Below are 16,522 nucleotides of genomic sequence, written 5' to 3'. Positions count from 1 at the left end.
TTGCGAATGTTGTGTGCATGTTTGTGTACGTGTGATCGAGTTTGCGTGTTTCGATGCTAATTTAATTAAAGATTCTTTGGTGCATGGTGCGACAGCGAAAAGCATTTTTTTTTCGATGGTTATAAAAATTTACTCCCATACTTACCTGGAAAAGCTCCCCTATGGATGTAAACAAATACTCCCCTCAGTCCATCCAAAACCTCCGTCCTTAAGGGGGGTAAATTTTTTTACTCCCCTGGACGGAGTATATAAAACCCCCATCGGGGCGTGCGCTAGAGGACAAGTCCATTTACTCCCATCTCGGCTTTTTTTTGCTTACAGTGTATCATGGTGTTGCTATCACGTAAAAGTTGCCCGCTGCCTTTGTAAAATATGTGTGGGATGGTATATATATACAGACCACGGATTTACGCGGATACGCAATGTTGCGAGTCTCGGAGGCATACATATCCACTTGCTGGCTTGTATCCACTTTGACTGAACCTCCTCAGAATTTTTCTACGCAACGACGGGAAACGAACAGCAGAAAATATAGAAAAGTCACCCCCTTTTCTGACATTGCTTCATTGCGAACAGAGCCCCCGTACAGGAGACGTTACTTCAAAATTATTTTTATAATTGGTCAGCGTCTTCCTTTACCTTTAACCATGCCATTCCCGACCAGATGAGTTTTCGTCGAACTCTTGATTTCAGAAGAACAAACAAACAAACAAACATACAAACAAAAACGTTCGCTTTCTCCTTTTAATCATGTGTTCTTTAGTGCAACAAAAGGAAACATCACTGTGACATCGGCTTGCATGTTTCGGCGAAAATCTCTTTTGTGCAAAAAAGAAAATGAAAGCATGGGATGTTTAATCCGAACCACGCCGGTTCCTTTTGGCAGCATTGTCGCTAATGCCCGGCCAATGCTTCCTCGTGTCGCGAAGTGAGAGCTCATGAAGACATGCTCGGATATAAGCCGCGACAAGGACGAACGATGTGCCGAATGGTTGTGAACGGAAATCGTCGATCGCCTTCGGGCTTCGCGTCGTAAGACGATTTCGCGCTTGAGCGAAGCGGAGGAAAAAAAAAAAAAGAAACAAGTTGGACGGTGGTCAGTGACTCGATGCGCAGACCGCCACCATGGGAGGCATTCCCATGGAACGCTTACAGATCGTTTCATCGAGAGCTGAAATGACCTTTGAGTGCATGGATTAACTGGAACATTTAGTCAATGTACAAGCGTCGGCGGCGCGGATGTGCCCTAAGTGTCGCAATGATTCTTCGCTTATACTACATCCAACTATATATCTGTATACAGTAAGAAATCGTGTGCGTTCCTGATGTATCTACATATATGTGCATATGCACGTATCCAGATTGACAAAACGTATGACGAGAACGCGCCTTATATAGGATACGCTCTAATTGTAAACGCCTGTCAGACATATATTTTATACACAAGAAATATCTCAATTGCACGATAAATTTATACGGCAATGTTACAACAGCATTACTTCGTGTTTACAATACACGAATGGTGTTTATGATACAAGAATGATATACGAGATGTCTTCAGACGTCACATTTTTGTTTTCATGTTGACAGTGTTACTTCCGCAGGGAGCTATATATAACACTTTTAAAAATGCAAACGCGGAGTGTGAGTGGTGCCATAACAACTATTATTCCGTTTATTGTTAACCATTCGTTCAGTGTCACACCTCGAAACATAACATTAGACTTAGTTTTTAGAAACCTGATTTTGCCAATTTTTTAGTTGATGTTATTGCTGGCAAAATATGCATTGTTTCACGCAGCGAGAAATATAACTATATGCGCGCTATATATACCCGGACCGCTTTTTACTCTTTCTTCTGGGGGATGTGTGGATTGCTCTATATGTATGTGCGTGTGTTTGTATACGTATACGCCTGCATATATACACGCGCAAATTATGTACTTAATTTTCATTAGGTGGACACTAGTCTGTAGTGAAGTACAGAGTCTAAGTACGCGAGTGTTCGTTTTTGTATAGCGTTTGTTGTTGACCACTGCTTACGGCGACATCTGTTATGCAAGAGAAGAGCAGTATAGCTGGCGCCACAGCCACCAACCTCTCCTTAAATGCATTTTTTCATTTAAAAGTTTTTAAGAATGGCAAAAGTAACCTTGAGCGCACAGAGACAAATATGTTTCACAGTAGTGTATGTCCAGTGAAGTCAAGAACAACAAGCAGTGAAGAGTAGGCCTATGTAGTAACGCCCGAAGAAGCGTCTTCCAAAATGATGAAATACATTTGCTGAACTAAATATGATATTCTGAGAAGCCCGCAACAATGAAAGTTGCGAATGCGCATATACCATTTATTTTCAAATTTTCGCAACAGTGCGCGTGATAAAAGCTGACTTCCGGTCTGGAGATGGATTTGACACAGTACATTCTATATTGAAAAATAAAAAAAAAGCTTTGAGAATTATTAATAACAATAATCTTTATTTCTCAGTTCAAAAGAAAATAGTATATATGTCACGCCTGCCAAAGTCACATAAGGCTTCATCGGCAGCTCGTGACAGCAATTAACAAACAATGTCTTCCCGCGTAGAGCCTGGGGCGAACAGAGGCACAGCACTGCTTAACGGAAGTCACAACAAGCGCATGCACATCCCAATGTCCCTATAGGACCTTTCTCACGAACTATACTCGTCACGGATAATGTAGAAAATGTAACGGGCAGACCATATCGAAAGGCTCACTTTCGTGGTTCTGCTCTGAGCGAGCATGCCAGGCCCAGGAACGTTGCGAACGCGAAGCATGTGTCACGGATTGAGATGTCTTTCTCCGAAGCCGCGGAAACCGCTGGCGACAAATTCCGGCAGAAGGCGATTCTTTAAATGATAACGACCGCCGAATGACGTCAGCCTCACTTTCGGAGAAATGCTGCGCGGTCCTTATCTCAGAGAGGCGGCCCGCAGTGCTCTGGAAGCGGGCGACCGCGAAACCGCGCCGCGTCACTTATTTTTAAAGGAGCCATTCACGACGACTTCCTAAAGTCGCCGTATCGGGCCAGCCGCCGAGATGCCGAATTTGGAGAAGTCGTTACCTGTTGAATCAGCTGAGAGAAAGGAGGACGAGGAAGAAAGGAAGGCGTACAGCGGGGAAGGAGAGAAGGCGACAGTGTGTAGCTTCACTTGGCAAACAGCCGATCTGTCGCCTAAATACACGGCCCAGGCGGCAACCTAAAGAAGAAGCCCTTCAGGAAGCCCTGTGAAATGGCCGTCGCGGACGCGTCGGCCGAGGCAATTTTTTCCTTCTCGTTTCGGGCGATATTTACGAGAGCAGCTGAAAGGCACTGCTGAGGAGGAGAGAGGTCCCCCCAGTTCGGAAGTCCTGTCAAAAAACTCCGGAGAGCACCTGAGTGGGGACGTGCCCCCTGACAGCGCGCAGAACCGGCTTCTCGCACCCCATTGGCCATCGTCGTTCAGTAGGCGTAGCCGAAACGGGACTCCGCCCTCCCGGCATTGATGTGGAGAGGGGGTGTCGGCGGGACGACACCCCAAGGTGGCGAGCGGTGCACGCCGCCGCGCCGACAGCTGGCGCCTTCGCTCCCCTCTTCTTCTCGCCGTGTAAGCGCAAAATAAAAGCGTGCGAAGAGCCGCATTTGTAATTCCATCGGCCTCACACATCGCGGCTCTCGCTGGATTGAATTTGACTACGCCTTGTTTGCAGGGGCGCTTCAAAAGAGGGTTAAGCGTGTTATTGCTCCGCGGTGCCTGCAGGCCCGCATTTTGAAAGACTCGAGGAAAGAGCGCCGCACCGAGCAGCTGCTCAGAGTTCGAGCGCTTCGCTAGAGACTGAGAAAATGATGCTGTGATGGAATGAAAACATACAGGTTTCAAAGCGACCAATCTGTGGAATAACAGCGGTTATTCGTTGCTCCATCTTTAGCTGAATAGTCGAGTTTTAATTAACCAGAGCCATCTGGCACTATCTATCTATCTATCTATCTATCTATCTATCTATCTATCTATCTATCTATCTATCTATCTATCTATATATATTATATATATATATATATATATATATTATATATATATATATATATATATATATATATATATATATATTATATATATATATATATATATAATATATATATATATATATATATATATATATATATATATATATATATATAATATATATATAATATATATATATATATATATATATATATATATATATATATATATATATATATAGTAGTGGGAAAAGAATCACGCGGACCCCAATAGAATAAGGAATGAAGAAAAGAAACTACGACTTTCGTTGGTTCGGCACTGTATATTTTCACTAACGTTTCGTCTGGTGGACCAGACTTTGTCAACTTTGACACTTTGACAAAGTCTGGTCCACCAGACGAAACGTAGTGAAAATATACAGTGCCGAACCAACGAAAGTCGTAGTTCCTTTCTATATATATATATATATATATATATATATATATATATATATATATATATCTTTTGAGAATCAATGGGATGATGAGGATTATGATTTGTCATTACTTTTTCTTCCAGCACTATGCGCTACATTACATAGATCGTTGAGCAACCGTCGCAATTCTTTAACTGAATACCTATGACTAATTAATAATCTCGTTTAGTTAGTACGCTGTTGTTTAGCGCACTGTTGCATGCTATTGAGTGTGCACGATGCCGGGAGCAAAATTGCTCGATTTTGTAAACGTCACCATGCATTGTATATGACCGTTCACAATTTCTTCCGTACTAAAAATAGCTGCATATTCCCGACGAACCAAGGTTTCAACCTTGAAAGCAGGGTCATAAGAATGACCGATCATTTAAGCGCGCAAAAGCAAGGACAAAGGGAGGTGACGACAACACAAGCGCTTATACTTCCAACCCCCTCCTTGTTTGCGCGCGCTTAAGTGATCGGTGAAGGAAAACCAACTAGCCCAAAAATCAGTGCTCATAAAGATGCGCGTCTACCGATATCTCTCTATAATCGATGTCCCTCACCGGTGGCGCCATCGGAATTATGCTTGCAAGGCACACTTCGCTATTCGTTTTAATAAAGAACAGCACAAAGGAAGTGCAACTGCTACTTTTCTTTATACAGATTATTATTATTATTATTATTATTATTATTATTATTATTATTATTATTATTATTATTATTATTATTATTATTATTATTATTATTATTATTACGCACTGCTTATTGTGTAGTTGTCGACGATCAACAAGATATATCGTAAAATGCCGTCTTTAGGAGCGCCGACTTGTTTTGGAGTTCTGAAACTGGGGTGAAGTATGACGCGTCCCGCTCTGACCAATTTGAACAACCGTACAAAGTGAAGTCGAAAGCCGGAGAAATCATAAACTATAATAGGAATGCATGTAAAACCACGTTTATACCTGCGATGGTATTATACCTAGAGTTCTCTTCGTGCTGCGAAACCGAAAGACTGCATGAACTTGAGTTATAGCATATATGTGATGTATATATATACACAGACCACGCACGGCGATAACTCGGGCAAAGAACAAAACAGCCCATTTGTCATCGACTGTTGCCGTTTTCCTCCGGTTTGCTCTTTTCGTGCCTCGTATATTAATGAGTACATGCAATCAGATGCGAAACCATGTAATAGCACCTATCCGTCCAAATCCTGCCATTGGTCATATCACAGACTCCGCCTGAGAATTCGTAAATGTCGAAAGTTTCGCTCTCTGTATATGTCTTCTCCACATTCTCTGTGGCCTCCCGTTTGCGCATATATATATATGTATACTTATAGAGATTCTGGCCTTTCGTTTGGCATGACAAATGAGCACCGGTTCGTCGGGCAGACAGTTCCATTAAACAGTGATATATAACGTTTGAATTGGTCAGTTGTGTCATTGCACTGCTGCTATAAACGTCCTTTCATGCGTCACTTTCACGCGAGTCACGTATACATGGCGGCTGCGTTATTCTCTTATATACCTCGCTAGTCGCGTCTCTCAGGACAGTTTAATAAAGTTTGACCAACCAACCAACCTCGCCTATGTGTAGAATGTTAGCAGAATAGTATAATGCCGCTTCCGCCACACACGCTGCACTGATGTTCGCTCTGCGAAATCATTTGTTCAGATTACCATCGATCTTTTTTTTTTTTATGCAAGTTCACTTCGCGCACAAAAAAAGCTGATTAAGGTGTTTATGTTTCAAAGGTGAACCTCGAAATATGCGCTCTCTCTCTCTCTCTCTCACACGCAGGTACACACACACGCAGGTACACACACACACACACACACACACACACACACACACACACACACACACACACACACACACACACACACACACACACACACACACACACACACACACACACACACACACACACACACGCACACACACACACACACACACACACACACGCATATATATATATATATAAACCACCAGCGTATCAGCTTCTCCGTCGAACGAATAAGACCTGCACATCTGCAGTTGCCACCTGCCAAGCCATAGCGACTGATATATATCACCTGACAGCAAGGTTGTTATAAGTCGCCGCTGTATTTGCCTGTCCATTTGCGTAATCACAGTGATAGCTCCAGCAACTGTACTGCTTATTTATTTATTTATTTATTTATTTATTTATTTATTTATTTATTTATTTATTTATTTATTTATTTATGTTTTCATGACAAACCACCCGACGACCCTTTAATGAATTTGTGTTGATTTCGTGATTATTTATTGCAGCATGAAATACTCTTTGCGGCTTTTGCAAGCAGCGTTTGTGTATTGTGCCAACTTAGCCTTCACACACGAATATGCGAACGGTATACAGTGAAGCTCACCAGATTGCTTCGTATACCATGCTTCGTGTCTTTTTGCAGCCTTTGCACTTAGCTGAACCACTCGCTCAGAAACTCAGGCTTCTTTCCTATAACGCGGATATTCAGCTTGTCTGCACTGCAGCTATTCATTCTCCGTTTCACTTCAACCAAATTTCACATGAAGCCTTTCTATTTATATAGTCAGCACTCAGGTTGAACCATTTCAAGGTTATGCGCGCACATCTTACGTGCGGCAAGTGACTTCAGTGATGCACTTAATTTTCATTTAAAAAAAAGTACAGTGGATAAAGACGTAGTGCAGAGAAGTTGGAATCTGTTGTACGGAAGATGCAATGAAGCTGGACGCCATAGTGCGATGTCTATAAATTTACTTGCCATTGTGATTGATGCCTTGTTGCTATACTGTTCTTGGTGCCCGTCTCACTGTTTTGTCCATTGTTGTGTACTGTACACGCATACCTTTTATGAAAGGACCTGCGAAATTTGTGTAGGCAGCCGCCGCCGCACGTACAATTTGGGGTTGCGCAGGTCGTGCGCGAAAAAAAAAAAATGAAACCCAGCTATTACAGAGACCGACAGGCACACATTTTCTTATCTGTCATATACGGAAGCAACAAACATTTAACAGGAACGCGAAGGCTGCATTCTGAGCTGAATGAAGCATTCTCCTTATTGCTTTTGTTTTCTTTATATTTCGCTGGAGATTCGCCTAAAGCGCTTCTGCAAGAAAGACAAGCTCACCATGCAAGAAAGACAAGGCAGCATTGTTGTTAAACATGCTCACCTGTGAACCGCTGTACAAATGAGGACGCTTCCCTGCAAACACGCATTCTTGTTACTATTCATACGCTGCAGACAAAACGGAATTTGTTCTGGAATGAATAATTTAGTTTTCTTGTCCTCAAAGTTGCTTGAATAAAAGGCACTTAATCACGCTATGGCGCATTCCACCATGTATACTCCTGTCCAATTTTAGCAAGCGTTCTGTACCGATTCAGTTAAACAAGCACTGCCGATACCGAAAACAATTTGCATACTTTCTCACCAACAAACGACTGTAGTAATTACTAGAAAGCTGTTTACCACGAAATTAGTTCTCGCAAAGCCGGGCGTGTGCATGCGCACCACCAACGAGTAAATTTGCAGCAAACAGCAACTCTGACAGGTCACACGTCAACCTCTCGACGAATGTGTGTTTAAATGACACGGCTGCCTTATAACATAGGACCCACATAATAACGAAGTCGTTTTGAAATACCGCAGTGTTCTTGTTTAATTAACTCCGTTATTATTTGTGTTTTGCGTGACCAGCTCCGTCCAACGGTGTTTAACCTCCCTACTTCTTTACTTAGGCCTATGTTTATTCGAATTATTTGACAGGCAAATGAGGACGGGAAGCACGGTGTAATTGGGGGGGGGGGGGGGGGGGTGAACGTTCATAGTAACATTCGTTCAAGAACAAAGCGATTGGGACCGGCAAAGAAAGGTCCCGCAAGATGTTTGTGCGCGCACTGCGCGCTGACCTAAAGTCGGTTGTACCACCAGCGTATTCTGCTTTGCGGTAAAGCTGCCTTGGCGATCTGAAAAAAAAAAAAAAAAAAAAAAAGTAGTTGCATCGCGCGGTGAATCTGCGACGTGTGGAGGTTTTAATTACTTTGTCGGCCGAAACTATTGTGCCGCTAACCCTAATGCACTTCTGACGAATCCGAGCACGATGGTGTGAGAAGAGGAGCGATAGACAGCACTTTCAGTGGCGCAGCCAGAAATCTTTATGTATGCTCATGTGCGTTTATAAGTGTGCGTGTATACATACACATGCAAAATTGAAAATTTTGGGGGGTGTTTGAACCCACCCCCACTCCCGCCCCGCCTGCATGGCTACGCCACTACCCAATTTATTTCCTTTGCGTTTGCTGCAACCAGCGTGAACGTCGTTTGCAGCAATAAACTATAGAAGGCTGAGGTAATGCAGTGAAACCAAGCAGAAGGGACCAGTATATAATGCACAGTACGAGCGAACGCAAATATAACGCGGCTTCAACCCGCACAATGTCGTGTTCTCGTCGATAATTGTCGCGGCCACCGGAACCACACGTCATCCGTCGAACACGCTTCCCGGAGAGCACGAAGAAAGGAAGTGACGTTTATGCGCGGGGTGCCGACTATTTACGATGCGTCTTTTGAAGCGGTAAACACTCCGTCCGAGCTCGCTCTGGGTTTCCGGTCAGCGCCGTCGCGCTCCCGCCCCAAGCAGTGGGAGATGTAACCGCTCGATCGGAGAAGACGGGGTGGCGAGAGGGGGTGAGCCGACGGGAGGGGGAGAGTAGGGGTCGAGGCACCCCGTGGGAAAGGCACCGCGGGGAGCCGCGCTTATCGCCGCGAGCCCAGGATTTCGGGAAAACGAGCCGATAATGGGCAACAGCCGCCACCCCGGACTGCGCATCACGCGTCGCCGATTCGATGACGCGAGGGGTGCGCCGTGGGCCGACGGTTTGGGCCGCGCTTTTGCGATTTTGGGGGGCGTGATGATAGCCCGCAGATGCTCTTGGCCGAGTATCGTTGGCCAGCGATTGGGGACATTACCACAGAGTGAAGCCAACGCCTATAGGCCTCCAACGCTCAAGTTTGCGCAGCGCCGTCCGCCGCCCCAGCGGAGAGAGGGGAAACTCCGGTAGCTGGGACGGGTCGCTCTTGCTTGGTTTTCCCATCGCGCGCGCGGAGAACGTGCTCCCCGGGGCTTTTATCTCGCATTTTTCACGCTATGGTTGCCGTTCCTTCGTCGTACTCGAAAGCAGGCACGCAGTCCTGCTGCATTGTGAACTGTCACAAAAGTTTAAAAATGTCGAAGAGCCGAAAACTTCCTGTCATGTTCTACCGTTTCCATTGGAAGCAGTCCGAGGAGCAGAGGCGTCAAGAGTGGATTATGGCAGTTCGCCGCGATGCTATCGCGGTCTTGTCACCTTGAAGCAGTTTTTGTCGTACACAGTATTACGAACTATTAACGGGGAGAAACGCGATGATCGTGCTCATTTGAAAGGGAAGTGCGTTTGTGAACCGAAGTTACAACAAATAGACAGCCGCTGTACGTTTCGAGATTGCGCGCTGGCTTTCCGAGTCAACCATTTGTAATGTTACAGCAGCGGAGCATTTGGGCTTATTACACCACAGTTTAAATAACGTACCGTGAGTACTAAGTGTTTAATTCACCTGACTGCGGTACATTTCCCGTCGCGGCTCCCTGTAAACAGAATTAAGCTGTATGTTTGCACTGAGCGTTTATATTGGCCTTGCATGCGACACGCCGTGATTGCTTAGAAGGCTGAAGTGTTGCGCTGCTAAAATCGTGGTCATGGGTTCGATTCACGCATACAGCAGCTGCATTTCGATGGGAGCGAAATGCACTAACACCGGCGTACTTAGATTTACGTACGTTAAAGAAACCCAGGTGGCCGAAATCAATCCGAATTAATCCACCACGGCGTGCCTCGTATTAATGTCATGCGTTCGGCACGTAATAAAAAGCCTTGCATGCCGCTTTGGAAACGAGCTGAAAAAAGAACCAAGGTGGCAATTAAATTTTCGATGGCTTCGCGAATTCAGATGCGCTTATTATTGGGCACAAATCTCGGCATAATCATAAACATGCGCGATCCCAGTGGGTATTGTATAGTATCAGGGGCGTAGCCAGAAATTTTTTCGGGGGGGGGGGGGGGGGGTCCAATCATACTTTATGTATGTTTGTGCGTGCGTTTGTATGTGTGCGTGTACATATACGCAAGCAAAATTGAAAATTTTCGGTGAGGGTTTGAACCCCCCCCCCCCTTGGCTACGCCCCTGTATAGTATGATGCTGACCAAGCGAGCTGTCGAAACAACCAAAGCGACATTCGAATAAGCGAACACGGTGCGCGATCAGGCGTCGATATTATTCGAAATGAAACACGCCTCTGCAAGAAACATGCATCGTCGAAGTGGGCATGAAATATTTGTTTATTTTTTGTTTGCGTATATCATTATGCTGTCAAAGGGAGCTCTAAAAAAATCCAAGGCGACATTAAACTTGCGATCCGACGTTGTTATCATTCGATGCAAACCTCGGCAAAAGTGAAACTCCCACGAAACTGAACACTGCGCATTGCGATGCAGCCAGTGACTCAACAGGGCAGATGTAAATTTATGCTCTTCACACTGAGCTCATAATAAATTTAAAGCCGCACGACAAACTTGGCATCCAAGCAATTGAAAAGTTATCAATAGAAAACGCACGCGAAAGCGTGCTGGATGGTTGCTGACAGCTCCGAGTATACACGACTGCCCCAACGAATGTGCGTTTTACCGGTAACATAATTACAGAACTCGCGCAGTCACCTCCCTACTCATGTCAAAGAAATGTGCCCGTTCAGCATCTGCACGCACGTATCGCTCGCACAAACAGCATCGCCCTTGACGACCTGCTCGGTCCCGAAAAGGTGGTCGATCAACCGTCCTCCTCTGGTAAGATTCCCACCGTTAAAACGTTTTTTCCATCTCTGGGATCTTTCTAAACCTTCAGAGCAAGCGACACGTGAAGCTGCACGTGCACGGCGAGCAGAGAGCAGCGCGTGCAGGGTGCCTGAACGTGCGGAGACAGCGCAGTCAAAAGGCAGGCGCGGAGAGGGGAGCGACCGGTTTTCGCTAGAAAGGCGGCGAAACGCGTGCGCCGCAGCGCCCCCTGGCCGAGCTTGGGAGGCCTATACCGCTCAGATAAAACGCAATTAAAGATTGCAAAGTACAGAAACCAATGTGTGGTACGCAGCAGGCAGTATACTGGCGAAGATCGTGTCTTCGCGGGTCCTCACCGCCTCGTAATCAGACAGTACTGCTATAAAATAAATGGGATGAGCCGTTCTAAAAAGACAGGGCGTGCAAACACGGACACGAGAGAGAAGTCAGGACACCACAAACGCGTTTTTAGAATGAATACTTACCAACTAGCTCAGCTCTCTGTTATTTTAAGGGATGAGCCGGCGAGATACGCCATGACGGTCTTTCCATTATGCCGTATATGGTGGATCTTGCTTTCTTCAACATGTCGTCATTAATGTGTGAATTTACTCGCAACATGTTTCGGCATTACTAATTATTTTTGTCACCATTGTTTCTTCGAAGTGTTTGTACTTGGTTTAGCCAGCTCGCTTTAAGGATATATACGTGCTCAAAACCATGCATTCACTTTATGAATGCCCCACAAAGCTAATAGAGCCCCTTGCGAACGTTGATCTGTTCACTTGTCTCGCACTTGGTCGCACTAACATCCGCTCCCCAAATCTCCGCTCTCTGCGGGGAGCTTATTCGCGTCTTATAAAATGACTGACGCGAAGATTCTGCAGTTTGTGTGACTGATAGCAAGGGCCAAAGCTCGCGAAAGGACAGCCTGAGATCTGCGCTAAAGTGTACGTTGGATTATTTATATATAAAGAATATTGAATGAGATCGAAAAATGCCATAACAGGACGCTCTGCATGTGGTCACCTGCCAATTTGAAAACGATGGCAGATCAATTAGCTCAGGTTCATCCACTTGAAGGGTGGTCATGCGCTTGCCGATGAGCCGGTGTCTGATGTCTTGCCGATGAGCCGATGTCTGACGAACGATGCCTCTCTTGCTGTGCGCAGGTCCCCGGTCCCGTCGCATGAAGAAGCGCGAGAAGAAGGAAGAGAAGCGGCCGCGCACCGCCTTCACGGCCGACCAGCTGGCGCGCCTGAAGCAGGAGTTCCAGGAGAACCGCTACCTGACCGAGAAGCGCCGCCAGGACCTGGCGCGTGAGCTGCGCCTCAACGAGTCGCAGATCAAGATCTGGTTCCAGAACAAGCGAGCCAAGATCAAGAAGGCCTCGGGACAGCGGAACCCGCTCGCCCTCCAGCTCATGGCGCAAGGCCTGTACAACCACTCGACCTCGTCGCAACAGGGCGGCACCGGCGACGACGACTCCTCCTCGTGACACTGAGCCGTCATGCACGCGTCGCCGCTGGGACCAAGGGTCGCCCACGACGTCTCGAACGGTCGCCGTGTTTCGGTCGTGCTCGTGGCAACTGGTGCGGTGTGCACGCGTATACTTTAGCTGTGTGCTCAGTTTAGTGCAATAGTCAAGTATACACTGAAGAGTCCGCGTGGAAGCTTTGTGCGACGGTTCTCATTATACGGCTGTATGCTTAACAAGTTCGAATACGGGCAGAAGAGGATTTGAAAAGTCGTTGCGTGTTTAAATTACTTATCGTCCTAAATGTTATTCAGATTGTCTTCTATTAATCTCAGCTATAATTTTCGACATACCGGAAAACCGGGCAGCGGCGTAAACGATGAGGCGCGAGCCCTCGATTTTAGAATATCAAGAAGGATTATATATTTATGAGCACAGCTGGCCGAATGCGCGTGGCTCACTAAAGTGATAGCCTTCTCGTTAAAAGTGTCCGCGTATTTCAAGAAGCCCCAACCAGGCGTTACAAATCTCGGTCGTGTGGCTGTTTTCAAGCAAGAACTCTCGACTCGCATAAAAGAGTGGCAAAATTTAGGCACAATTATGTCTTGCGGCTAGAAAACAGTTGTTCGCGGAGTACACGCACCAGATGCAAAAGCACGGCCGAAGCGTCCGCCCATCATTTGAGCTCAACGCGAGCTCGCGGAATCCCTATGAACGGCGTCCACGTCATCAGCGCCGGCGGATAACGCTCGTAACAACGCTCTGCGATTACATCACTCGACGCCCTCGATGTGAATCTCAAAGGGTTATACGCCTTTGCAGGAGCGCTCCGCGAGCGCCTTGAATTTTGCACCAACGTATAGTTCGCCACGATTAGAGGGGCACGGAATATGCGCACGAACACAGCAGAGTTGTATTTGCAATGGCTTTTGAAACGCTTCCACTGCGGCCTGCAGCAAAGCATAGCTTCCACCGTGACTGTCTTGCAAGAGAAGATTGCAATTTGCACCTTGTCTAATTCACAACTGCACTCCGGACGAATCCCTCCTGCTGCGATAACCTCTGGCGGTGTGGTCCACCGGCGCAAGGCCATCGTCCATCTGAATGCACGTGACAGCGCTGTCTTCAAGACCTCGCTGGCTGCAACGACGTCCGAATATCGCATCCTCATCGATTCCCGAATGCAGCATCAAGTCACTCGGTTGTCCTCCTGGTGATGACGAGCGACGCGTGAGAGATGGCAAGGACCAAGTGCATCGGAAGGACGACGCGCTGTTGTGTTTGTCGTCGCCCCTGCTTTTCGGCTCTCGTCAGCTGCAGTCCTCGAGTGCTGGACGTTCGGAAAAATCGGTGACCCCCCCACAGTGCGGCCCCCCAAGAACGGCGACGAACAGTGGTGCGCGGTGACCGATAAACTGGCGCTGCGGCGCATATGTGTGCGCGTGTGTTGACATAGTCACCTGTACAGATACTCAAAAAAGACTCGTTCGTGCAAAAGATGATCGCCGCCACGTTGGCGGCCTCTCGCTCTCCTTTCTGTGTTTCTGTACATAGACGCCTCCTGCTGTCCTTTCTTCTCACGCGGTCCTCGCACTGGCGGCAAGGACATCGTTTTATCTCACGAACGATATAGGACAAATACACATCCTACACTTCTCAATGGCCTCTTTTGTGTCCCTGCGTCCAGCCACACGCCACGCGCTGGACGGCCTTTCGCTCCATGAAGTCGGGCGTCCACTGCACATAGTTGCTGCACTGACTGCAAGTCATCGCAACACGATAGATATTGCATTCAACAGCAAAGGTCCGAACCGACAACCAATTTTTGTGATGCCATTTTCTTTAGCGCAACGGAAAGCTTGCCGGTGAGAGTGTCTAATCACAGAACGGTAACGTGGAAAACGCCGTGAAACATTTAATCATATCCGGGGTTTAACGTCCCAAAACCACGATATGATTTGAGAGACGCCGTAGTGAAGGGCTCCGGAAATTTCGACCACCTGGGGTTCTTTAACGTGCACCTAAATCTAAGCACACGAGCCTCAAACATTTCGCCTCCATCGTGAAATATTTGCAATCAGATGTTTTCTATCCGCGGTGAATATGAAGTCGTAAACTCAAGTGAAAACCCCTGCTGCGAACAGTGAGCACGACAGCCGTTCGTGTTCGACCGTGGCGATTTGCTGCGCATGCGTGCACTCCGCGCGCATGCGCCGCGGCTCGACATGTGTCACATGGCTACCACGAAGGCAGCGAAGCTTCTCACTGTGCAACTCCTTTTACCTCGTAAGCAGTACAAAATAGAGCGGGGATAGATAATAATATACATACTCTAATTTTCAGGACTAATTATGGCGCGCATGACAGCATCAGACTATGTGACTACGTAGAGCAAACATTGATCGACTCCATAATCCAGCTTCAAGGCTCTTGCGCTAGGCTGCGCGACATACCGGTTTTCGTTACTTTTATACACGATTCAAAAATATAAATCGTATACTCGCAACGCGAAAAGGATGCTGGAATCTGTCACTATATTTCACTTTCTTTTCATTTTTACCAGGTTCTAATCACACGTTGTGACCAGCTGTCGGTCCCTTTAAAATGTGAGGATGATGGAGAAAAATAAAAGGAAGAAAACATTTGATCATCGTATTCAACGTGAGACCGTGGCGCAAGCTCTAGAAGGCATGTCTGTATAAGACATGTATATCTATAAACAAACTATACACACGCTTGATATACGTAGAACCAATCAAATACATTTTTGTGAGTGTAAAAAGCAACAACCACATCCGTTGGAGAAATTATAAGCATACTGAAAATAAAGGAGTCCGAAAAAAAAGGAGGAAAAACAACTACTTTCATTAAAACTAAGAGTAAGAAATACGAGAAGTTTAGGAATAGCAGTATCAGCGGATATTAATTATTATGTAGATATACGTATATTGCACAATGCAAAAGGTCGACTGTCCTCTCACGTTATAAATTATTTAAATGCCAACAACCACATCAGTTGGCGAAATTATAAGTGTAACTTAAAAGAGAGTCCGAAAAAAAAAAGGACAAAAGAAAACTACTTCATAAAAATAAGTGCAACAAAGTGTCTAGAAATCGCAATATTAGTGGATATTTAATCATTATATAGCAGCACGTATACAGTGTACAATGCAAATGCAAAGGCAGACATGCCCATCCCGTGACTAAACAATGCGCACATACAGTGGAACGAAAAACAATTCGTTACCTGCAACGAGAAGTCCAAACTTCCTGCCGGCGACACAGAAGGGCGCAGCGAACCGGAACGTTTGTGTTCTGGAGTAATATGCAAAACAGCAACATAAGAAACCGTGCTTGACAGCAACGAACAAAAGAAAAAAAAAGGAAACGCTTGTTGACCTTTTGATGAGTTAGACGCTAATGGAAGTGTAGCGTGATTTCACATAAGGCCGTCATGCACTGGCGACCACATTGTGCACATATAGGGGGACACAAGAACTACAAATTTCCTGCCAGAGAATTCGACGACGCAATTTCGTCTTGTCCGTGGCTTCAGAGTTTCTCAGGGAACATCGCCTGTGGAAAGGTAGGCACATATGCAGTGAAACAGAGCCGGGGTACTCCGGCATGCCAGGCTGAACCGAACACATTCACATATCGAAACTCATGTTCAACGTGTATATTATATATATAGATATATATATT

At 46.0% G+C, this 16,522-nt stretch overlaps 1 protein-coding gene and 1 long non-coding RNA gene across 7 annotated transcripts in view; one reads left to right on the top strand and one right to left on the bottom strand.

Moving 5' to 3' along the window:
- Positions 1-16,522, top strand: part of LOC119393260 (homeobox protein engrailed-1-B) — a 161,678-nt gene that overhangs the window by 83,886 nt on the left and 61,270 nt on the right. For 2 of the 6 annotated variants that reach the window (XM_037660190.2, XM_037660189.2), the window contains one exon: positions 12,513-13,471. The exons of 3 other annotated variants lie outside the window; for them this stretch is intronic. In XM_037660190.2, the coding sequence (XP_037516118.1) occupies positions 12,513-12,838 (326 nt within the window). In that variant the 3' untranslated portion in view covers positions 12,839-13,471. Of the gene's footprint in view, positions 1-12,512; positions 13,472-16,522 lie in introns of those variants that run through there. One more of the 6 variants, XR_007416322.1, reaches the window with a different exon arrangement.
- Positions 1-16,522, bottom strand: part of LOC125758695 (uncharacterized) — a 118,313-nt gene that overhangs the window by 71,799 nt on the left and 29,992 nt on the right. The gene's annotated exons all lie outside the window — the stretch shown is intronic.

This window comes from Rhipicephalus sanguineus, chromosome 5 (assembly GCF_013339695.2).
Source record: "Rhipicephalus sanguineus isolate Rsan-2018 chromosome 5, BIME_Rsan_1.4, whole genome shotgun sequence".
Taxonomy (NCBI): domain Eukaryota; kingdom Metazoa; phylum Arthropoda; class Arachnida; order Ixodida; family Ixodidae; genus Rhipicephalus; species Rhipicephalus sanguineus.
The sequence above is the reverse complement of the archived record's forward strand: the minus strand, read 5'-3'. Positions and strand labels throughout refer to the sequence as shown.